General features: G+C 42.2%; 1 protein-coding gene across 1 annotated transcript in view; it reads right to left on the bottom strand.

Annotated features, from left to right (window-relative positions):
* Window positions 1-25,637, bottom strand: part of LOC124803231 (dipeptidase 1-like) — a 638,586-nt gene that overhangs the window by 178,333 nt on the left and 434,616 nt on the right. The window contains exon 11 of the mRNA XM_047264411.1: window positions 2,139-2,223. Coding sequence (XP_047120367.1) covers window positions 2,139-2,223 — 85 coding nt within the window. The remainder of the gene's footprint in view (window positions 1-2,138; window positions 2,224-25,637) is intronic.

Raw genomic sequence — 25,637 nt, 5'->3', positions numbered from 1 at the left:
TTTTGGTTTGAGTCATAAGTAATGTGCCTTCAGCCGGTTTTTATATTAAAGTTTTTTTGCTCTTAAGGTGTCAGATAGTTTGGACCTACAGCCTAATGGAAGTACTGTTTTAAGATAAGGCATTCTGCCTTTTAAAAATTTAATTTTGGTTTGAGTCTTAAGAGGTGGGTCTTCAGCCGATTTTTTTAAAAAATTAAAGTTGTTTTGCGCTTAAGGTGTGGGATTGTTCGGGCCTTCAGCCTAATTGGAAGAACTGGTTTTATGATAAGGCCTTCTGGTATGTAAATTTCTGATTTTGGTTTGAGTCTTAAGTTACTGGGTTTCAGCCGATTTCAAATTAAAGTGGTCTTGACCATAAGGCATGAGATTGTATGACGCTTCAGCCGGTAAATTAATGCTGTTCTTTTTTTTAATTTTCTTGGCTCTTGTAATGTTTGGTCAAATAAATAAAGTTGTATGTTCGAGTGTAGCTGACAGCCGCTTAGTTTGGCCCATTTCCACAATTTAAGCTATCTGTTCTGTTCTGCGCGTTTAGCAGGCCGTCTCAAATCCATTCTTCTAGCGCAACTTGCATTCGACCATCGATTCACCAAGAGGCAGCCTCGTGCACAGCAAATTCTTGGAAGTTGGTTGCATATGCAGAGCGAAGAGTACTGGTCGGCCACGCACGTCTGATGAAAATGTCGACCGTATCCGAGATGCGTTCATACTGATACCGCGGAAGTCCACGAGATCTCTAACTACCGTGTGACCCGTTCTGAAACGACGCCTGCATGTGAAGCGCTACAAGTCGCATTAACTGCAGGAACAGCGCCTCGGCAACCACAACAGAAGCCACGAATTTTGCATTTGAGTCGTTTCATCTGTTTGGTAAATAAAAACCACAACAATGTAGGAAGTTGGGGATCACAAAATCCTGGCGGCGTCGTCGAACATGAAAGAGATTTTCCTAAACTGTATATACTTTGTGCTGTTTCTGTTCACGAAGTTTAGGACTTTATTTTTGTGGAGGAAACTGTAGCAGGAATGTTACACCTGGACATGCAGCAAAACTGGTTATTTTCTCACTTCACGAAGAGTCCGATGATTACATTTCTATGCACGAAGCCGCAGAGGCATCTTAACAACACCATCCCACAACGTTGGATTGGAAGAGCTGAACATAGATCTTGTTGATTACTTTTGGCCTCCGTATTCACCAGACCTCTAATTTTCTAGTTTTTTCTGTGGTGGTGCATAACAGTATGAGTCTTTGCCCCAATTATGACAAATCTACTTCGAGAGGTGACAAATAGAATTGTTGAAGCTGTCGTTTCAATGAACAGATAGCTGTTGATTCGAGTGAGGAATGAAGTAAACTAGAGTTTCGATGTTTCTCGACCTACGCATGGTGCTCATGATGACTGTATGGTCTACTGTCTATGCGAGCATAAGACCTTGAACCTTCCTCTGTCCAATGATACTCGCAACGTATTAATATCGTATATAGTTTATCTGTAATAAACAACTGAAATCCATCCATCCTTTTTGAATCACCCTGTACTTCTTGTAATCGTATTGTACTTTGCGTGATAAGTAGTTCGCAAACGGTAATGTCTTGTAAGTGGATATTCGTATGTGAAATGTTCACCTAAGTTAACACATTAAATTCAATGCTTACCGTGTTGATTATGAACCATTATCCAGAGGTAACAGGATGACACATTCATTTCCTTGAGAATAGCGTGTATCTTAGAGGTTAAACCAGCGCGCAAAAAGCCTCATTTGTTGTTATAATCGTTTTAAAGGAACCATACAGTCGCTTTGTTGTTGTCAACGACGTACTGTTAGATCTCGCTGTTTTTGGGGTACTTCCTGGATCGCACCTCTCTGTTGTAGTAGAAAATTTTTGAGTAGGCAATAACAGAAAGCCGCTTGGGGTAGTCACGCGGTTTGAGGCGCAATGCAACGGTTCGCGTGGCTACCCCCGTCAGAGGTTTGAGTCCTCCCGCGGGCGTGCGTGTGTGTGCTGTCCTTAGCATAAGATAATTTAAGTTCGATTAAGTAGTGTGTAAGTCTAGGGACCGATGACCTCAACAGTTTGGTCCCATAGGAACTTACCACCACCAAATAAAAGGAAAATATTGATGGGTACTCACGCATCACGTCCTCCATGCGAGCGGCAGGGGAGCAGGTGAGGAAGTCGTTGTAGAAGCTGAGCATCACCACGCCGCCATTCTGGGCCTGCAACAGCGGCAGCAGCACACTGGTGATGCACACATGTGCGAGCACACTGACATACTTACACTCGCACTCCGCACTCGAAACTTAGTTCTGCGAAGTCTGTTTGGATATCCAAACACAGAACATGGTCTCAGTTTTAAACTACAGAAAAAATTCATAATAATAATAACGAAAAATAGATACAGGACTCAATGTAAATATTTGTTTATAAAGTTGGGGTTCTTCCTGCAGCATCTACCAATCTGTTGGGCCCTTTAGTAAGAAAATCAATAATTATTTGGCTCACAAGAGCAGTGATAACCATGGAACAACTGAACCTATTGTTAAAAACACACAAATCAAATTTTTCTTCAGACATAAAATTTTACAACCAACTTCCCATGTAGAAATGAAAAACAGCATGCTTCTTAATTCGTTAGGACAACTCTCTCCAGCAGTACATAATACACAATCACGGATTATCTAGAGAACACAGAGGAAGAATGAGAGCGAAGTAAGAGTAAATCATTAGCAAACGCCATCGTCAATTTTACAGTGTACAGTCAAAATATTAGGTTGGCTTGTAAGTTCGCAGCGTCTTCGTTTTGCGTCTTGGTAATCCGGTTGCTGTTAGTTTATTTATCGATTGTAAGTTTTTTGTAGCTCTCTGTTGCTATTTGATTTTACATATTGTCATTTTGTCATTTGGAGACAGTGAGTGGAGTTGTGTACGGTAGGAAATGTAATGTCATTTGGAGAAATGGGAGCATTACCGACATACTCTTCTTATTGAGTCCAATGGAGGGTTAACAGCAGCGGAGGCAGTAAGAAATATTTGCGACGTGTATATGGGTAATTCCGCCGGATAGAGGGCGGCAAGAAAATGATTATCTCGTTTTAAGAAGATTCGCCGTCATATTAGTGACTCTCGACGTTCAGAGAGACTTTCGTGATTAGATGAAGATCGTTTAAACGCATTAATTCAAAAAGATCCACGTCATTGTACACGAGAACTGGCCAATGTGACGAACGGTGATTATACCACCATCTTGCAAAATTTTCATGCAATAGGGAAGGTTCATAAATTGTGTGCATGGGTATCGCATGTTCTGAGCCAAAATCACAAAAATCAGCGGGCGGCAATATGTGCAAATCTCCTTGCTCGTCATCAGGTTTCTCGTGAACAACACCGACCATTCCTATCCTGTATCGTTACTGGTGACGAGATATGGAGTCTTTATGCTAAGATAAGGAAAAGAAAGGAATAGTTGAGCGCAAACTAAGTGGCAACTCGCCGTACAAAGACTTGCGCGCATCCGCATATGATAATGTTATTCATCCGGTGGAACAATGACCATGTGATGTACCACGAACTGCTTCCCCGAGATGTAACCACCACTGGCAACATACATTTTCGTTAATTGAGACACAGTCCAGGAACAGCGACCAAAGAGAATGCGTGAAGTGATGTTATTCCACCATAACGTCCTTACGCACTCTGTTGGACTGACAGAAAACATTAAACAGGAGTTGGGCTGCGAAGTCATTCGGCACCCACTTTATCCACATGATCTTATGCCCTCAAAAGTTCACCATTGCCTCTCTCTCTATCGAACAATCTTCTGGAAAACTCCTTTCCTGGTGAAAATGCGCTCCGATCATGGCTCGAGGTGTTCTTCACCTTAAAACCACACGATTTCTACAGTCGCGGAGTAGAAAAGTTACCCCAGCGTTGGCAGACTGCTGTAAATAGCGAAGTAGAAGATGTTATTGATGACTTAAGTCTCTGTTGTGCGTATCTGTTGCGTTTCTTAAACTTATGGGAAAACGCTACCAACTTCTGCGCTAACCTAATATAAATGCCCTCAGTTCCTCCTTAAAGCCTTTACGTTGTCTCACTGGAGATTCCCTAAGTCAGGCAGGCCTTGTTGCCATTTACTTTTTGATACGAATTATTTTTATATCTTTTTAGCTCCGAGCTATGTCGTACTATGTACGTCTCTAAGTCGTGCCTAGGCTTACCTATTAAACAAGTTTTCCTTGGCACGTCTGCGTCAGACCATTTTGATGCGGTCCGCCAAAATTTTCTCTCTTGTGTTAATCTAGTCATCTGAGAATAGCACATACACGTAACTTGAATTACTCATTGTATTTTCTATACTAGCGGGTATCTAGTATGAGTTGCAGTGCCAGACAAAGAAAGAAAGTGTTTGCTTTTAAATTCTGTTTACTGAACAGCTTTTGGATTACAAAGTTTTTAGCCGATAGTATGAAGAGCATTGATTAGCCTAATTTACCACACGTACCTGTAGTGACTCTCCCTGTACTTTCTTGATAGTCACTGCAAATGTGTGTCACACCAGAAACTGCAAACATTTGCGTTTTAATGGAATATCTGTAAGAATCATTAGGATGCTTGGCAACGGCACGTCTTCTCCAGAAAATTTCCAAACTGAATTGATATTGTTTATCTTTTTTACTGAAAGTCATAGTAGATATATGTTTCTGAAAGGAAAGGGAGGCACAATAACTTTCAGTGCTAAAACGTGCGGCTGCACGCCTGCCAAATCAATTCAATTCAACAATTTAGTTGGATAAGTGACAACTTCGTCTTGATACATGATGGTATCGAAGGGCTGACACACTGTTGCGTCACCTGCTGTTTCGTTTTGTATACAGAGTTGCTAACATAGCGTGTGCACTGTGCCACTAGTGATGTTTGTAATTCTGTGGGATACTTGGAAAAAACTGTGAAAATTAATTCGTCTGTGGTTGCTGCGATTTTACAGAAGTTTGTTGGCAATGTGATACGTTGTGAGGATTCATTGGCTGCCATTTTCCTATTCCCATTACCCAACAACTGTTTTACGAAACGTTCAGTGGATGCTTAATGTTATAGTTGTACATATATATCGGTATTTAAAGTCAGTTTGTGTACCTACCGCCATAAAAGAGATGATTTGAGACATCCGTTAAGTTTATCAGTGACTGTTTAAAGCAGTATAACTGATAGAGTTTGTAGAAATCACTAGACAGTAAAATAAATGAGCTATTGAAGAGGTGTTCATTTCCCCGAAGTCTTTGAGTGAACGATGAAGGGACTCCAATGCCTTTTTGGGCCCCATAGTACACACATCCCATACAACGAGCAGTCATTGCTGGAGTAATTTGGAGCGTTCTTGCTGATATTTCATATTGGTGTCTCAGTGATCGCGTGGTTACCAAAATAAGTGAAATGAGAAAAGTTTTGCCAATGCCTCCGGGTGAATCTAGGAAATACAATCAGTGGTTTTCTTTTGTAATTGCATGCATAATTCTACGAAACGCTATGCGTTTTTCTGAAAACAGTTTCGGAAAACTCGTTTCAACAATTGTACCCGATTGGTCGACATCAGTGTATAATTTCGCTGCCAACAGATCTACTCGGCGCAGACATTCCGAATTACAGCAGGGCTTTTTAGTGGTCGCCAAACGTATGCCCTCAATCAAAACCGATGCCTCAAAAATTTGGATACCCCTCCATTGCTCCATCGTTTTGAGTTCATGTTAAAACTGTATGTCCAGATGACACTGACTCTTTGTTGTTGTTTGTGGTCTACAGTCAAAAGACTGCTTTGATGCTGCTCTCCACCCTTGTTTTTCCTTTCAAACCACTTCATTTCTGCATAACAACTACTGTGTACATCCGTCTGAAATTTGATATTGGTTTATGTAGTTATGTGTTCCAGAGACATACTCGTATTTACTCTCAGCTTTAACTATGATCACGTTATGGGCGGAAGCCATGAATTAAAATTTGTATCAAGGCTGGCATTCGAACCCTGTTCTCCTACTCACTAGTCAGATGCTAACTCCGCTGCACGGAGTACACCAGTATGTCTCCCTCCCCAATACAAACTCCAATACTAGTTAACGAGAGGAATATGAAAACGGGATGAGGAGTGAACTGTAGTTTGTATTAAGGAGGAAAACATAATAGAGTAATGCGTGCAGCGACATTAGCTGCAGTGCCCGGGTGGCGCAGTGATTAGTACATCAGTCTAATCAGCACGAGACGCGCATTCTAATCCTGGCCTTCATTGAAATTTTAAATCACTGCTTTTACCTGATCCCTCATCTTGATACTGTAGTTAGGCAGTGGTCTCCAAACGTAATTTTTACATCTAACTTCGCCTTAGTTACCAAATTACCGATTCCTTGATATTTCAGGATGTTTCCAATCAGCGATTCCTTCTCCTATTGAAGTTTCCCACAAACCTCTTTCCTACTTGATGCGGAATAAGTAATGGAGAATTACTGGCTTTGTAAGTCAGTTCAAAGATCGCAAGAAGACAGGGATGTACAACCTCCAATAGGATAATAGCCGTTAAAGTAATGCGTTCTTCAAACCAGTCTTCAGATTGATGACGGATTTACTTACTAATTTGACGAAACTGTTACTCTGATATGACGAGATTGGAACAGCCTAGAAATAAAACTACTCCGAAGACCGTTGGAAATAAAAATATAGGCTTTTAAAGATGAAAATAAGGAAGGAAGGAAATAAGATTATGTTTTATTGTCCTGTCGCCGTTGAGCTCTTTAGAGATGGAGCTCTAATTGGTTTGTGGGGGATGGATGCGAAAGGAAAGGAAATCGGCCATGCTCTTTACAAATTAATCATTCCGCCAGAGTGATGTAGAAGAATCACGGTAAACCTTGGTTTGGATGACCGGAGGTGTCTTTCAACTGTCGTTCTCGTACATGCGAGTCGGTTATACGTGTCTACATTCGAACCTGGGCTTGTCAATTTCAATCGCAAAACAATATAATTACTATCATTAAATGTCTAATTTCAAGTACAAATCGATTTCTAGCAAGCTGCATAAATTATCCGTCTCAAAGATTAGCTCTGGCTGAATTAAACACGATTCACGATACTACACGTATTTAAGTTTCCACCTAAACGGTTTTCACATTTTATGTAGAGACATTTCACTGGTCGGTGCACAGTGCATTTATTAATTAAAAAAAAAAAACGCTATCAATACTTCGCATATGGTGGCAATACTTCGAAATTAAAACGAAACAGCAACTTGTGTTTTCCAACAAATCATCGATTAAGTTATTTATCTTTCCCATCCAAACTGCGGCTTGTTACACATACTAAGAAGTCTTTTTCCCGATTCACTAAGATTTGGAGCAGTTGATCAGGCAGAAAAAAGATATCCATTTGTCAAATATCTATAAGCAAGTAATGCAAATGTTGCAGTTGACTAGAAATACGATCTAATGCGCTCACGTTACAGATTCAAACGATCACTATATTTCAAGTGGGTAAAGTAAAAATTCCGCAGTAAAGGAGAGTTTTTATCTCCAGTCCGTTCATCGCAACAGTTTAACACGGACAATAAGGAAACAAATAATCGCGTGAAAGAGAAAGTTTTAATATAAACTGATGCGTTTCAGAATATGTAAACATAATATTGTACACAGAAGAGTAATTAAAATTTTAAAACTCAAGTTTTACACTATGTTACTCTGAAGGATGAAGGAATGTAAATCCATAATATACTGCCTGTAGGACGTAACTGCTGTTATAGAGGAACTTAGATGGCCGCTGAGAAGGACTACGTGAGAGCGGATATTCAGCGATGTGTGACATAACGTTCTGGCTACCAACAGCTGTGCTTCATATGTCCTGCTGAACAGATTTACGACGAGAAAGTTTTCACAACCAATAGTGAACATTAAACAAGTGGCTGTATCGTGAGGGGAAAACCCAACGCTGGGTCACGCAAAACGAGAATTCGTTTTTTTGATATAGAACAATACGCCGCTGAAAGCATCGACTATACGAATCCTCAATCTGTCACTGGAAGCTCACAGAAAACTGAGGCTAAAAGAAGCTGCCGGTATCACATTTTTAATACTACTGCTTTTACTGTTATTATTACATCTCTACTCGCCGTAGTTATTAGCGATGAGTATATTGCAACTGAAGCCTCTGTTAGAGCGGTGTAATCGAAAATTAAGTACTCTGTTGTGAGACGGAGTAATTTCGAGAAAGGTTAACGGGTAGTACAGTACATGTCTCGTGTTTGTCACTACTTGCTTACAAGACAGAGCACGAAATTTGCAGGCTGTATGTATTTTTGTTTTCTATACACTGCAATTCTTCATCCATTATCCATTACACGGCAAACAGTGCACTGACATCAGAAGCTAAATAGCAGTTCCATGCGACAGTCACAGAATTCAGGTAAGCTTAGTACAGTAATGTACTACGGGGTGCTAAATCTAAATGTCTTCGAATTTTTTATGTGAGGACTCTTAAAACCTTTTTAAATAAAACAAACATTATTAAGAGTCTGCATCTTTATTCTTCTCGTCTAAATTATCTACTTGTCAGTATCGTCACGCTGGTGACGAATACATTTCTTCCAATGAGAGCCCAATTTGTTGACACCGTCGCTGTAGAATGTTCGACTTCACCTCAGCACGAAGCAGATGGAACTCGTATGGGACCAAGTCGCAATTTTATGGAGGATGGTCAATGATAGTAAGCCGTCGGATTGCTGCAGATGTCCCAGAACTGGTATGTGGTCTGCGATTGTCATGCTGAAGGAAAGGGTGCTGTATATGTGGACGAACTATTCGAATTCGAAACTCGATTACAGCACGCTGTTCCTCACAAACGGACGTTGTTATGTTACACACCGATATCTTACACACTATAATTCGAATCCATATACTGGCAGAGAGCTACAAATATGTGGGCTTCAGAATAAACATGTAGAATGTTAATAATGTTGGTTTTATTTAAAAAGTATTAAGAGCTTTCAAATAAAAATTCAGAGGCATTACTTTTCAGTACACCCTTGAAATATGTATTCTGAATGGTCTTTTGACAATGAGTAGAGCCTACACACAAGGAAGGAGTGGGTTATTTTATAGTGATAGGATGTAATCTGATATCGTCTGAGATGACACAAAAAGATACCCATTACAAGGAAATTTTCTCGATAGGCTTGACGGTGACCTCAGCAGTTTGGTCCCGTAAGACGTTACCATAAACTTCCAATTTGTGGAAGGAATATATTACTGTCAAAAGTAAATATGATGAATAGTGAGTGCACCCGGGATACGTCATTGACCTCACACAGAAATGAAAAAACAAACCAATGGGTGTGAAATATCTTACAACAAAGGAATTCATGGGTGAAAACGTACAAAACGGAATGAAAGTATGGAACAGACCCAATATTTCCTCCTGTAGTAAGTAGGCAAAAAAAAAAAAAAAGAACTGGGTCACACTGTCAATGAGGTTTGAAAAAATGCAGTAAAGGGAAAGAAAGAGCTCAGTCCATATGAAACATGAAAATAAGTGCTGGTCTGCAAATATTGGTACAGGTTGCAGCCCTGATGAACAGTTGTTGTCAAACATTGCTGTAATTGTTAGTATTCCTCACAGTATATTTGTTAGATTTCATGCATGTTTCTTTGTGTAAGAGGTTTAATCTCACATTTTTGTAAGTGTAAATTCATTCAGTCTGTAGTGCAATAGCTGCTCACTGAACAGCCAACTACAAATCTCATTAAAGCATCAGCATCCGTTGTTGACAAATCGGGAGTCTGATCAAGTTGCATATCTATAATTATCTCCTTTTATAGTTCACTTCTTCAGTTAGTCTTGCTAGGATGGCTAGGATGTATGCATGCTGTGTGTGGATGCCGCAGGAGCTGGCTGCAGTTCACGAACAGCTGAATCTGCTTTTGGCTACAGTCAGTCACCTTCAGGCTGCAGCCTCAGGGTGCAGTAGTGGCAGAGAATCTGGCACATCACATGGGACACTTCAGGTGTCACTTGCTTTGACCACGGGCTCTGCTTCCAAGGCACCTGCTAGTGCATCCAACACAGTGGATCCGCCCTCACAGCAGACTGAATGGCGGGCGGTAACGCACTTGTCACTCAAGACGAAGGGCCAATGTGGAGACTGGCTGCCTGGCCTCACTACTTCACCCTGTGGAAGGACAGGTGGCTACTCCTTCACAGGGTTTCAGCAGGGACACAGGGGGAGAGGTTTGCTAGTTGTTGGGAGCTTCAGTGTTAGGTGCGTTGCGGAGACCATTAAGGAGATAGCGTTCACGGCTGGACAGAAAGCCAATGTGCACTCGGTATGTCTGGTGAAGGTCCTCACCTGACATGTGGAGGCAGCCTTACCTGTGGCTATCGAGCATGCAGGTTGCCGTCATCTGCATGTTGTGGCTCACATCGACACCAACAATGCCTGTTGCATGGGTTCTGAGGTGATCCTCAGTTCATATAGACAGCTGGCAGAGGCAGTGAAGACTTCTGGCCTTGCATGTGGGGTGCAAGCAGAGCTCACAATTTGCATCATCGTTCCTAGTGTTGATCAGGGTCCTTTGTTTGGAGCCAAGTGGAGGGTCTCACCAAAGGCTTTGTCAACTCTGTGATGGTCTTGGCTGCATATTTATAGATCTGCGTTATCGTGTGGGGATTTGTAGGATTCCGCTTGACAGTCAAGGTTGCACTACACAAAGGAAGCAGCTACTCAGGTAGCAGAGTACTTTTGGAGTGCATATGAGGGTTTTTTAGGCTAGGCAGCAGTGAGGTACTATGATGAATGCTCTTCAGTCGATGTACAGCAAGGGAAGTCAAATGGCGTTCAGAGTAAAGACACCTGGACTGTCACAATTTCATCAGAAACTGTTGAAGTATTCATAATAAAGATTCCAAATTTATTGACCTCCAGGAAGTTTCTCCCTCTCAGATTACTCTTGGGTCCAATAGATGGTTGAAACCTGAATTGGAAAGCTCTGAGATATTTAGCGCATTATGGAATATATATCAGACAGAAAGATTAGTGGCCATAGGAGATGCAGTGTTTATTGCAATTGACAAAATTATTGTCCCTATTGAGGTCAGGGTTAAGTGTGACAGTGAAGTCACCTGGTCGCGTATAACAGGTGTAGGTGAAACCAAGTCTTTTGTTGGATGTTTTTACCAGCTGCATGATTCTGCTGTGACTTATAGAGTCATTCAAAGAATGTCTATGGTCAATAGTGCGTAAATACATAGATTATGCTATACTAGTTGGAGGCGACTTTAACCCGCTGAGAATAGACTTGGATGTCTATGGATTCATTGTGGGATGTACAGATGGACAGTCATGCGAAATACTTTTGAACACATTTTCTGAAAATTGTCTTGAGCAGCTAGCTTGGCAACCCACATGCAACGGAAATATCTTAGACTTTTTAGCTAGAAATAGACCAGACGTTATTGACAATGTCAGTATAGAAATGGGGATTAGCGATCGTTATGTCACTACAGCAACTATGATTACAAAAGTTAGTAAGTCAGTGAAGAAAGATAGGAGAGTGTTTCTGCTGGATAGATCAGATAAGCAATTATTAGCATCGCACTTAGATAGTGAATTGGTATCAATTAGTTCCTGTAAGATGGATGTAGAGAAATTATGGGCAAAGTTAAGCAGATTGTAATTTGTGGTCTGGAGATTTATGTTCCAAGTAAGTGGGTAAAGGATGGAAAGACCTACCATGATTTCGTAACAAAATTCATCAGACGCTGAATAAGTAGAGGCTGTTACACTTTTGGTTCAAAAGCGAATGCACAAATGATGACAAGCGAAGGTTATTAGAGATTCATGCGTCTGTGAAAAGATCTATGCACGAAGCACAGATCTGGCAGAGAACTCAAGAAAAGTCTGGTGTTCTGTAAAATCGCTGAGCTGATCAGAGGCTTCCATTCAGTCCCTTGTTGACCAGTCTGGTGTGGCAGTTGAAGATGGCAAAACGGAAGCTGTAGTTTTAAGTTTCCCGTTCTAGAAATTGTACACACAGGAGAATTGTACAAACATACAGTCATTTGACCATTGGATAGACTCCCATATAGGCAACAGTAATAAGCATACCTGGTGTAGAGAAACAACTGACAGATTTGAAAGCAAATAAATCACCAGGTCCAGATGGAATCCCAAAATGTTCAAATGTGTGTGAATTCCTAAGGGACCAAACTGCTGAGGTCATCGGTCCCTAGACTTACACACTACTTAAACTAACTTATGCTAAGAGCAACATACACACACACACACACACACACACACACACACACACACACACACACACACACGCATGCCTGAGGGAAGACTCGAACCTCCGGTGGGAGGGGCCGCGCAATCCGCGACATGGCGCCTCTAACCGTGCGACCACTCCGCACGGTGATGGAATCCCAGTTCAGTTTTACAAAGAGTACTCTATGGCACTGGGCACCCTTACATAGCTTACATTTATCATGAATCTCTTGCCCAGCACAACGTCCCAAGTGACTGGGAAATGATGCAGGTGACTCCAGGATATTAGAAGGGTAAAATAAAGGACCCACAAAATTACAGACCAATATCCCTCACTTATGTTTGCTGCAGAATCCTTGACCATATTCTCAGGTTGAGTATAATAAACTTTCTTGGGAATGGGAAGTTTATGTCCATGAATCAACATGATTTTATAAAACATTGCTCTTGCGAAACCCAGCTTGCCTTTTTTTTCAAATGGTATACTGACAATTATGGATGAAGGAAAACAGGTAGATTCCATGTTTCTGAATTTCCTGAAACCATTCAACTCAGTGTCCCATTGTAAGCTGTTAATGAAGGCATGATCATATGGAATAAGTTCACAAATATGTGAGTGTCTCAAAGACTTCTTAAATAATAGAACCCAGTATGTCGTCCTCGATGTTGAGTGTTCATCAGAGACAAGGCTATCTTCAGGAGTGCCCCAGAGAAGTGTTATAGGACCATTGTTCTGTATTTACATAAATGATTTGGCGAACAGAGTGGGCAGCAATCTGTGATTGTTTGCTGATGGTGCCATGGTGTATGGTAAGATGTTGAAGTTGAGTGTCTGTAGGAAGTTAAAAGATGATGTAGCAAAATTTCCAGTTGGTGTGATGACTGGCAGCTAGCCCTAAATGTGGAAAAATGTAAGTTAATACAGATGAGTAAGAAGATCAGACCTGTAATGTTCATATTCAGTATTACAAGTGTCCTGCTTGAAAGAGCCAAGTCATTTAAATATCTGGGCATAACGTTGCAAAGCAATATGAGGTGGAACGAGCATGTGAAAACTGTGGTAGGGAAGGCGAATGATTGACTTTGTTTATTGGGTCAATTTCAGAAAAGAATGGTTCACATGTACGGGATATTGCATAGAGGATTCTAGTGCAACCTATTCTTGAGTACTGCTTAAGTGTATGGGATCCATACCAGGTCAGACTCCAGGTAGACATTGAAGCAATTCAGTCGTGGGCTGCCGGATTTGTTACCGGAAGGTTCAAAACAAATGTGTTACAGAGATACTTTTGGAAGTCAAATGGGTGTCCCTGGAGAGAAGATGATGTTCTTTTCGAGAAACACTATTGAGAAAATTTAGATAACTGGCACTTGAAGCTGACTGCCAAACAACTCTACTGCTAACAACATACATTGCGTGTAAGGACCACGAAGATGAGATATGAGAGATTAGGGCTCACATGGAGGCATATAGGCAGTCATTTTCCCCTCACTCTATTTGATAGTGGAACAGGAAAGGAAATGACAAGTAGTGGTACAGGGTACCCTCCGCCATGCACTGTACCTTGGCTTGTGGAGTATCTATGTAGATGTACATGTACATGTAGAAAGTGTGATAACATGTGATACTTGTGTAAAACAAGTAGGCGGTATGTACGTCTGGGGGAACCTTTCTTACACCTCGCTGTTGCAAATGGACGTTATACCACGACACAGACACAAATGTGAATACAGGGAACAGACACGTCAATGACCGGACTGACAGTTCATAGTTTCGTGATTATATATATATGAGCCAATTTGAACACGGGTATCCCCATATATATATATATATATATATATATATATATATATATATATGGCATGAGCCAATTTGACACGGGTATCGCCCTGCGGAGTCCAACACAATGATCACAGACCCAAGATGCAATTACGATTCAGATTCGCTCGATGTTACACATCTTTAGCTTGGACAGTCCACTGTTTCTTTTTCACTTCTTTTTCACAGTCCAGTACACCTTCTTCCTGTTTTCATGCTTGATCTGTGTTCAGTTTTCGACGGGCTACCCACTGGGTCATCTTACCACTAAATCTGAGGGGCTGCCGGTTCGAGAGTTTCCCTTGTAAGTAAAACATTTTACCTTGATGTAGGTACAGGAAACGTATTCGCAGCTACAAATACGAACAATTTTAAGCTATTTAATGGAATGACGACATTGAAAATTTATGCCGGACCAGGTTTCGGAGCTGGATTTCCCGCTTGTCGTGACCGGGCATCCTAACCACTTCGGCAACCTGTACACGCTTTACGGCCAGACCAAAACATCCATACGTCGTTGTCCATATGTGTGCAGTGACAGTCCTGCATACATGCAAGCACTGTAATACCGTCTTTACTTTTAGCAGTCTTAAATGTGCACATTACCATAAAAAGGAAGAGTACAGCACAGTGCTTGTATCTTCATCTGCGTCGGTATTATGAAAATTTAAATTTCAGTTGTTCGACATTTTTGATACAAGTGTTGTAGTGTAGAGCAATAGTGTGACAAACTCGTCGTCCAGACCTGGGAGGCCCAAGGTATTTCGACCAGACGCCCTGTCATATTATGCCTAGAGGCGTCTTGCGGACGCAGTATAGAGGGGCATGAGGCCAGCATACCTCTCTCCCGGTCGCTTTGCAGGCATTCCAGACCGTGGGCCGCCACTTCTCATACAGGTAGCTCCTCAGATCGCTTCAGGAGGTTGAGGGCACCCCTGTACCAGGACTCCAACGAAACAAAAAGTCCTTGGCAGTACCGGAAATCGAATCCAGGTCCTACACATGCAAGTCATTTACACTGACCATACTGCTACAGAGATGGACGGATCAAGAGCGTACTAATTACGTTTTAGAGGGTGTCTGTTGTTTTTGAATGAAATGGGCGATTGTAAGCAAATTTACCACGGGAGATTCAAATCTGGATACAGAGTTTCACTGTGAGAGCAATTTTTGAGTAAACGTCACCGGAGTGGAGACTTTTTAGAGATATATCAGAAAATATACCCACGGAAAAAAAACACAACATCAAAAATAATTAATGTGGAGTAATAAAATTTCGTAAATACTTTTGCCTAGATAATATATTTAAGTTGTTAACCTTGCAACATCAAACGTTAATTGTAAGCGCTGATACATCAATAACCTGTGTAACTGCCAGAATGTTGAATGCAAGCATGCAAATTTTAGTGTATTGTGTTGTACAGGTGCCGAATGTCAGTTCGTAGGACGGACTTCCATACCTCATTGCACTTGGACGGTCAATACCGGGGCAGTTAATGCTTGCTGTGGATGAGGCCTGAGTTTGCATCCGATGGTGTCCCATACGTGCTCGATTAGAGACAGACAGGATGATGAAGAAGGCCGGGGCAAATGTTGTCACTCTGTCCAGCATGTTGGGTTATACAACAGCAGTATGTGGGCGAGCGTTATCCTGTTGGAAAACAGTCGCTGGAACGTTGTTCATGAAAGACAGCGTAACTGGTAAAATCCCGAGACTGACAACAAGTCAGAGTGCGTGGGATAACGACAGTACTCCTTCTTTCGTACGAAATCGTACACCAGACCATAACTCCAGGTATACGTCCAGTGTGGCAGCACGCAGACAGGTTGGCTGCAGGACCTCAAGTGGCTCATTCCTACCGACACACGGCTGCCACTGGCACTGAGGCAGGAACAGCTTTCACCCGGAAACACAACAGACCCCGAATAAGCTCTCGCTAGACACCACTAAAGTCGAAAATGGCCGTGGTTTGGGATCAAAGGAATGCACGCTACAGGGCGTCTGGCTATGTACTCTCCAAGAAGTAACCGGTTTGTAATAGTACTCTGTGGTGCTAACTGGTCCTCACACTGCTGGTGTAGATGCAGTACGATAAGAACGGCGCCATACGCCGAACACGATTGTCTTACCTCTCGGTAGTGCCGTGTGGCCCTATGGTTTTCTTGCGACCACACTTTCCAGTGACCACCGCTGCCAGGAATAATTTACAGTGGCTATGTTCTTGCCAAGTCTTTCTGTAATGTAGCAGAAGGAACATCCAGCTTATTGTAGCCCTACTAGTCGACCCGGTTCAAACTCACTGACGAGCTGATGATGGAGTCTTTGTCGCCTTAAAGGCAATCGTAACTAACATCAAGACTCTATGTCTAGTCTCCATGGTGACTAAAGCTCAAGACCTTTAAAGCGTAGCCGGCCGGATTGGCCGACCGGTTCTAGGCGCTACAGTCTGGAGCCGCGCGACCGCTAAGGTCACAGGTTCGAATCCTGCCTCGGGCATGGATGTGTGTGATGTCCTTAGGTTAGTTAGGTTTAAGTAGTTCTAAGTTTTTGGGGAGTGATGACCACTGCAGTTAAGTCCCATAGTGATCAGAGACATTTGAACCATTTTTAAAGCGTACATTGAAGGAAAAGCATTCAAATCTGTTACGTGTTACAGAATTTTACTCTGCGAAAAATCTTCTTCGATACGGTTGAGGTTCTTTTATTTATTTGAAGTTTTGTTACTTTTGGCCTGAAGGCCATACAGCGAGGTACGTTGAAAATGAAATTATGGAATATTGAAACTGACCATATGGATTAAACTGAATCGATACTTCAGCTGAATGTGTTATCCAAAAACAGTATACTACTGAGGAAGTAGGTGGCATTGCACAACACCGTGTCATAATGGTAGAATGTGGTGTCCACCCTACAACTCTTTTAGACGACTCTTTTAGCGGTTGAACAAATTGACAAGTTTCTGATAGTTTATTTACTGTCTTATAAAGTTTTTTATGAATTTAGGTTCACAGCAGTTACAACTATTATAAAAATGGTTGTGTGTGTGTATATGTGTTCAACGGCCCCTCCTAAACCACTGAACCGATTTCGACCAAACTCCGTACACATATCCCATACTGCCAGGCAACAATCGGTGTGTGTGTGGCCGGGGGGGGGGGGGGGGTGGAGGAAAGTGATAGCGGAAGAAGAGATTCACCTACCTATAATAGCTCAGGAGATATAACGTCATAAACGACGAGATGCGTGAAAAACTACCACATCATGCACGACGTTCAAATTTGTTACTTCTGGGGCGCTAACGTTATTCCTAATAAATTTTGCAGACAGTATACATATACACCATAAAACTCACCTACAAATTTATGTGGTTGTAGCCTGTATAGTTCACGAGATATGACGTCATAAACACTAAGATGTGTGAAAAACTGCCGCATTGTGCATGACGTTTAAATTTGTTATCCATTTGCTATCCACTCTATTCGTTAAGTTACTTTGCAGACATTGTCTACATATGGCGCTGAATTACCTCTTAAATATATCATTATGCGACATACAACTAAATAGATGAGCCGTCATAAACACTGAGACATGTAAAGATTAAATTAATTTCTTCTATCCTACAATCTCTATTGGCCATAAATTTCTTTGACGGCATCCACATATGCCGCTGAATGTACATACGCAAATATATCGTTGTACGACACACAGGTTAAGAGTTGTGAGGTCATTAACACTGGGATAAAAAAAATTCCGCATCATGCATGAAATTTTGATATATTTACTCTCTGTTGCTAAGACACTGTCACTTAAAGAAATCCCCGACTCGAGGCAGAGCTTTCGGCAGCTCTAAAGTGTGAAGCGCAGACAGCTCTGGCGGAAACGATATGCGCCTATAGAGCTATGAAAAGGCGTTACCATAGAGACGTTTACAAAATCGCGTTGCAGAGAAGCGAAGCAGCGTGCGCCCACGGCATAGAAATTGTCCTGGAGCATGTTTCTTAATTTGGACACTGTACTTAAAACATTTGTACATTATGTATGTTTCTTTGCACGACTGTTTCACAATTTCAAACGTAGTTTCACGAATAGATGGAAATGAAACTTTTTCTGTACGCAAGATAATTTATTGTTTTCGTTTGTAATAGAAAATAGGTTAAATGAATTCCTTGACGATGAAGGGATGGTCAGATACAATGTGAATGTAATAACGAAAGGAGAAATGACTTACAATGCCCATTCTTTCGACTGAGTGGGGTCCAGAAACTAGCGAGAGATTCATAAAAAAAAATCAGCGACCGTATGCCCAGTGACGGAATAATTTAAATGATGATAAAATTGAGTTGAAACACAAACATGGATAGTATATGCAATATATGCTTGACAGTTGATTCTACACCAAAGAAGAATTTATGAACCTGTAAACTGTAGAGGAAGTGTGTATGTATGTGTCAGGAGAGATAGAGAGTAGAGAGAGAGAGAGAGAGAGAGAGAGAGAGAGAGAGAGAGAGAGAGAGAGAGAGAGAGAGAGGGGGGGGAAGGGGGGGGGAGGAAGACTTGTGCTCAGACGACGAACATGTCAGAAGCGCCCACGGAATTTATATTTACGGTCAGCAGGTCTCCGTTACACATCGCCCATTCTGATATCTGAAGAAAGAGAGGCCGGCCTGGATGAGAATTCCAGAGACCCAGAATTGAAGCTCGGAAAGAAGCAATCCACTCGTGCGTGGCAGGAACGCATGCCGCAGCGCCGTGTACCCGCGGTCCGCCGTTCGCGAGCCGGGGTGACCCCGCGTTTTATGGAAATGAGCGCTCGTCTGGCGTCTGGCGCGGACGCGGCCAGATTGGGGACGCGTGTTGCTGGCGCCCGACAATGTGGACAAAGGCTGCCAGCAGTGGCGGGGGTGGAGATGGGGAGCAGGGGGCATTTTTCATCCGCGGCACCGGCCCGGGGTCGCCGCGGTTGTATCGGATTCTCGTGCGGCCGGTCTCGTCCGCGTTCTGCACCAATAGGAGATTACAAACGGCCTCCTACAGCCGTCTCCGCTGGAGATTTTGCGGCGTCACTGAATGAAAAATACCTCTCCTTGCGTGCAGTCACAAAGTGCTGCTCTTAGTCTTTTTTTCCATTTCAAGTCCAGCGACGCCAGACTGGAACGGAAAAATGAGGCAAAAGGGCTGTCGGAAAAAAAAGAGAGAAAGAAAGAAAGATTAAATTCATACTATTGACCACACGCTGACTTTGCTGTATCGTACGTGACGCCCTTCCGTTTTATTGGTTTCATTTTGTTATTATCAATGTCGTACTGTGACACCCAAAACGTTTGAGATTATACAGAGCCTAACGGGTGTAAGAGCAAATATTGTTATGTTTAGTACTTTAATATGTACACACATGCTTGTTATTCCTCTCCCTCTAACAGTCTTCACATAAATACGTACAAACTTAACCGGATCTTTTCTGCTCGATCGTAACTGCACCACTAAATGGACTTGACCTGTCAGTATAGACTTTGCGTCTGCACGTTCACACTTCAACACCTGACCTACTGCCCAATGGAACACAAGCATTGATGGCCTGTTTTTCCCACAAGTACTCCGAGGTACTACCCAACCTAAAAGCAAACGACTTGTAATACCTGTAATTAATAGTCTGCATATGACATAAATACTGCCACAATTTTGTTCAATACACCGTCCCACTTGTAATAGCTGTAATTAATAGTCTGCATACGACATCAATACTGCCGTAATGTTGCTCAACACACCGTCCTCAGTCTCCAATAGAAATATCTGCACTTACAGCCTTATATCGCCAAGGGGCAGAGATGGTTAGCTGAATTGAAATGCTGTACTTTGCCGGCCGAAGTGGCCGTGCTGTTAAAGGCGCTGCAGTCTGGAACCGCGAGACCGCTACGGTCGCAGGTTCGAATCCTGCCTCGGGCAGGGATGTTTGTGATGTCCTTAGGTTAGTTAGGTTTAACTAGTTCTAAGTTCTAGGGGACTACTGACCTCAGCAGTTGAGTCCCATAGTGCTCAGAGCCATTTGAACCATTTTTTTTGCTGTACTTTGTTCAGCGAGTTAGTTATTCATAAATCATCATTATCATCATTTATTGCAGTACTCGACATTTGAGACCTACAGTAGAAAAAAAGGAAAGACCGCATTAAAGAAGTAAAATTAAAAAACAGCACAAAACAAAAAAACTACGAAGGAACACATTATAGAAAACACAATAACCAAGGGGAGTAAGTTTGTTACAACGTAGGAGAACTCTACCGCAGACAGTAGTCCCTTGTTGACAGTTAATCAGAGCTATAGTTTTAACAGCGACATTGCATATTTTCCCAAGAGGAGAGGAGGACAGAAATTGGACAGCATTATCTGTTAGCTCACCATCACTTTGAGAGGTGCTTTTGGTAGGTAATGTGATCTTATCGTAACTCATTTTAATTCGTAACTAATAATTTTCACGAATATGCTCATTTGGTCGAAGGTGAGCACCGTGATCGAAAGGATGCTTGTGCTGTGGCAGTTGTCGGTATAAATAGGAGAAGAGATCCACTGCCTTTCGCTTATGATGTTGCTGATAAATCACTAGGAATTGCGAAGTCTGTAAAGTACCTAGGAGGAAACTTCAACAGCGCTCCCAAAAATAACGACGATTACATCTGCTACAGCGCAACACAGTCTGTATGACACAGAAAATATAGATAGACTGTTATCACTTTATATTACACGTCAGTCTGCAACGAGATGTCGTAAATTGTAGGACAGACCAAGGGAATGATCCCGACAGTCTAGGCTCAAGCTAATCAATAACACGAACAGCAATCCAGCACATGCTCCTGTTGAAAACCAATAAACAGCCAGGTTACGAAGCTACTGCGTTAGCGAGGTAGAGACCTCAGCACAGTAGGATTCGAAGTGTGTTGCTGCGCCGCTGAGGGCAGGTTGTAACTTCAGCTTGACGTCAGCTACCAGGCCAACGAGAGAGACTGCTGTCACCTCTTACCAGCCGCTGGAGGAGTCGTTGGATTAAGCAGGGTATCGATTTCGCATTGACATGTCAGAGATATAGTAATGGCCACATAAAATCAACCGCCAGAAAAGCAAAATCCAGGGTGACATGCACTGGAAGAATCTGAATAAAATGTAACACCTCAGCGAAAACAGAGTCCCACAAAACTACTGTAAGACTAATTCTTGAATATTGTTCACTCCTCTGGAAATTTATGAGGTTGGATTAATTGAAGGGACCGAGAAGCTGCAAGCAAAAGCGACCCCATTTGACATGAGGCCAATCTCCATCATCAATTGTTAAATAAAGGGCTTTGTGTTATTTAGAGAGGTTTAGTGATGAAATTGCAAGAGAGTATGTTCCAGCAGTAGTCGGGCGATATACCATTTACCCTTATATCTTTCGCAGAATGACCGCGACGAGAAAATATGTAAATTAAAGTCCTTTCATATGTTCTACCACACACTGTTTCACGAACGGAACAGGCAAAGGAGGAAATGACTGAGTTACGAGTTATTTGTCTCTTCCGTAAAATGGTTTATGCAGTATACCTGTAGATGTAGGATGAGCCAGGCAACGAAAACTAAGAGACCTTTATAGTATCCTCAGATCTCGATTGTGAAAGTGACGGTATTTTACCAGGGACGTCCACTTAAGATAGAAATGGGAAATAGTGCCACACAGGACAATACGTTACTTATTTTCTGGGACCCAATCTTGATTTAGGAAACAGCATGATGGCCACATTTCTATTTCGTCTGTTTTCTGTAAATGCCAACATTTAATTTCAGTGCGATGCGGTAGATGCACAGTTCAAATGTCCCTCGAATTATGAATTGGGAGCTTTTACATTGAAATATTGATGCACTCAGCAGATGAATCGCGTCTTATGCTTCATCACACGTCTAAAAGCAAACACAGTACAACAACCGCTGAGCCGTTAGGGTCTGGGGAATGTGTTCGTCGCCTTCCCTGGATGATCTCGTCATTCATCTACCTATGGGGATCATCTCTATCTCTACATATTGTTTGCAGAACAGTGCAACATGTCACACATCTCGCAGTGAACGTGCGTGGGACAAAGAGCACAAGAGTGAGATTACCGTACTTCCCTGAGCACCAGCTTCATCGGATTGAAACACAGTCGAGAATCTGTGGGACCACCTCACTCGCACTGTTCACGCCATGGATCCGCAACTGGAAACCTAGCGCAGCTCCAGAGCGTCACTGACACTCTTCCTGCAAGTCTTGCAGCGATCCGTGCTGCAAAAGGCGGCTATTCCGGCGTTTGACGGGTGGTCTCTTTAATGTGACTGGAAGTGTATTGGAGGTATTCACGTGACACAGAAAGAAAAATTAATGGTTACTTTATAATAATTGCGGCATCGTGGAGTAAAACAATTAAGTCTGGTTAATGGATCACGCAACACCATCACGCAATGACGTCCATATCGGAAGCCGTAACTTGCAGTGACCACTTCGATCACCGACAATTGACAGAGCATCAGAAGCATCATGGAAAGGTTGTACCTTCGATAAGAAGACTGTCTTTCTGCATCCACAATACGGCCAGTAACGGCCGAGCTCAGTGTGCAAGCTTCTTCATCTCCCAGTACCTACTGCAACCTACATCCTTCCGAATCTGCTTCTTGTATTTATCTCTTGGTCTCCCTCTGCGAGTTTTAGCTTCCACACTACCCTCCAATACTAAATTGGTGATCCCTTGATGCCTCAGAACATGTCCTACCAACTGAGCCCTTCTTCTAGTAAAGTTGTGCCACAAATTTCTCTTCTCTCCAACTCTATTCAATACCTCGTCATTACTAATGTGATCTACCCATCTAATCTTCAGCATTCTTCTGTAACATCACATTTCGAAAGCTTCTATTCTCTTCATATCCAAACTATGTATCGTCCGTGTTTCACTTCCATACATGGCTACACTCCATATAAATACTTCGAGAAAAGACTTCCTGACACTTAAATCCGTACTCGATGTTAAAAAATTTCTCTTCTTCAGAAACGCTTTCCTTGCCATTGACAGTCTACATTTCATATCATCTCTACTTCGACCATCATCACTTATTTTGCTCCCCAAATTGCAAAACTCATTTTCAACTTTAAGTGTCTCATTTCCTAATTTAATTCCCGCAGCATCAACTGATTTAATTCGACTACATTCCATTATCCTCGTTTTGCTTTTATTGATGTTCACCTTATATTCTTCTTTCAAGACACTGTCCATTCCGTTGAATTGCTCTTCCAGGTCTTTTGCTGTCTCTGACAGAATTACAATGTCATCGGCGAACTTCAAAGTTTTTGTTTCTTCTCCATGGATTTTAATTCCTACTCCGAATTTTTCTTTTGTTTCCTTTACTGATTGCTCATTATGCAGATTGAATAACATCGGGGAGAGGCTACAACCCTGTCCCACTCGCTTCCCAAGTACTGCTTCCCTTTCATGCCCCTCGACTCTTTCATACATATAGTACTTACATACATATAGTACTTTAATATCCTGAAGCGTTAAAGAATCGTGAATTTCGTAAAGGAGATAAGACTGATGGATAAGAATGGTAGAGGGACAGGAAGGCTTTGCAATTGTACGGAGGTGCAAGTGGATGCAGGTTGCAGTTGTTAATCAGAGTGGAAAAGTATAACAGAAAAAATCAGTTTACTTATTAATCTTGGGAAACAGTGTCAGTCTAAGCGACTACTTTCAGTTCAGAAGCTCCTCGATACGCCATTTCATGGAGCTGCTGTGCACACAAAAAGGTACTGGCAATTTGTACCTTCCCAAAATTGCTTCATGAACCGGCTCTACACGTCGTCAAAGACATTCTGGCCTCAAGATAGTCTCTTAGACTGACACTAGTTACCAAATTTAATATTGTTGCGATCTGGACTCACTGTTTCTATTATAATATTAAATATGACAGCTGTCGTTCCACCACGACGTCTGAAATGATTAGTAATGAAAAGGCTTACATAGGATGGACTTGCATAGAAAGCTGTAGATAACGGAAAGAAAACCAACAACTACTACTACTACCACTATTAATTCGATTTCTACTGTCAGGTGGCCACTTATTTCTTAATCTGTGATCAAACATATTTCAGAATATGTTTAAGCTCATTTTCCTTGATCAAGTTGTCTATCTTAGACGTTGCATAATAACTGCAGTCAAGGTGCAGTACTTCTATTGAGTATTCCTTTTATTCTTTTCTATTCCCTCCTGTTCCTAATATGATGAAGTGACTGCACAACTGGGAGGCTACGGCCTGGCTAGCAAAAAATAAGGTCCCTTTTAAGAGGACATGTTTGCCATAAAACTGTCCAGAATCCGAGGCGAAGTCGCAGTCTCAGGTAAACGGACAGGAATTCGGTTTCCTCATCCTGAACTCTCCAGATGGGACATGGGACGGCTGCTGTCTGTCCAAAGACAGCCATGTATCACTTCCCAGATTCTCATGTGTGAATCTTCGTTACCAAAGAAGCGAGGCCACGAAATAACGTTCTGTTTAGATTTTCAGAATCCATCGTTCTGGTTGGTTCTTACTGTTAGTTTCCGTAGAGGACACTGTTTCTCGGTCACACCTACGTGTTCGTTGCCGCTTGTCCTTTATAATTATCCGGGCTGTTATGCCATGGTCGGTTGATGAATTTTGGCTCAATTCCCAACGTTTCGTCTCCGACTGCGGGAGACATCTTCAAGGGGGTCCGTAGGTCGATAGAAGGTCCAACACACCCACTGGCTCGCTACTGACTGAGTGTGTGTGTTGCACCATCCATCGACCTACGGACTCCCTTGAAGAGGTCTCCCGCAGTCCGAGACGAAACGTTGGGAATTGAGACAAAATTCATCAACCGACCACGGCGTAAGAGCCTGGATAATTATAATCGACATGATATTTCCGGCCGTGAAAGTCTTCATCTTAGTATCGTTGCCGCTTGTATCTCAGCCTTGAGAATTACGGCAATTGGTGGAAGTGACAGTTGTTCTGAGTTAGTGAAGGTTTGCGATTGTGTATTGTGTTAATTATGACCCTCTAAGGCGCTGCAGTCATGGACTGAGCGGCTGGTCCTGGCTGAAGTTCGAGTCCTCTCTTGGGCATTGGTGTGTGCGTTTGTCCTTAGGATAATTGAGGATAAGTAGTGTGTAAGCTTAGGGACTGATGAACTTAGCAGTTAAGTCCCATAACGTTTCTCGCACATTTGAATATTCTGACCCTCTTGTAAAGATGAACTGCAAACTTTATTCTAGGTGCAAGGTTGGCAGCCATGTCAAGAATTGCACCCTCTTCATATTCTCTCATACGCTCCTGTCATACTGGTTAAAGGATCACATCACATGCTCATTCATGTTTCCATGATGTTGAGGAAACCTACTGACCACACACCGGTTGGAGCTACTTAAGAACAAGGAAAGCTTGCAGTATCATGACTTCCCATCTGCTCCAAAACTCAGTGTGTCACAGTGAAGAAATGCCGATGTCTG

The sequence above is a fragment of the Schistocerca piceifrons genome, chromosome 6 (assembly GCF_021461385.2).
Source record: "Schistocerca piceifrons isolate TAMUIC-IGC-003096 chromosome 6, iqSchPice1.1, whole genome shotgun sequence".
NCBI lineage: Eukaryota > Metazoa > Arthropoda > Insecta > Orthoptera > Acrididae > Schistocerca > Schistocerca piceifrons.
The sequence above is the reverse complement of the archived record's forward strand: the minus strand, read 5'-3'. Positions and strand labels throughout refer to the sequence as shown.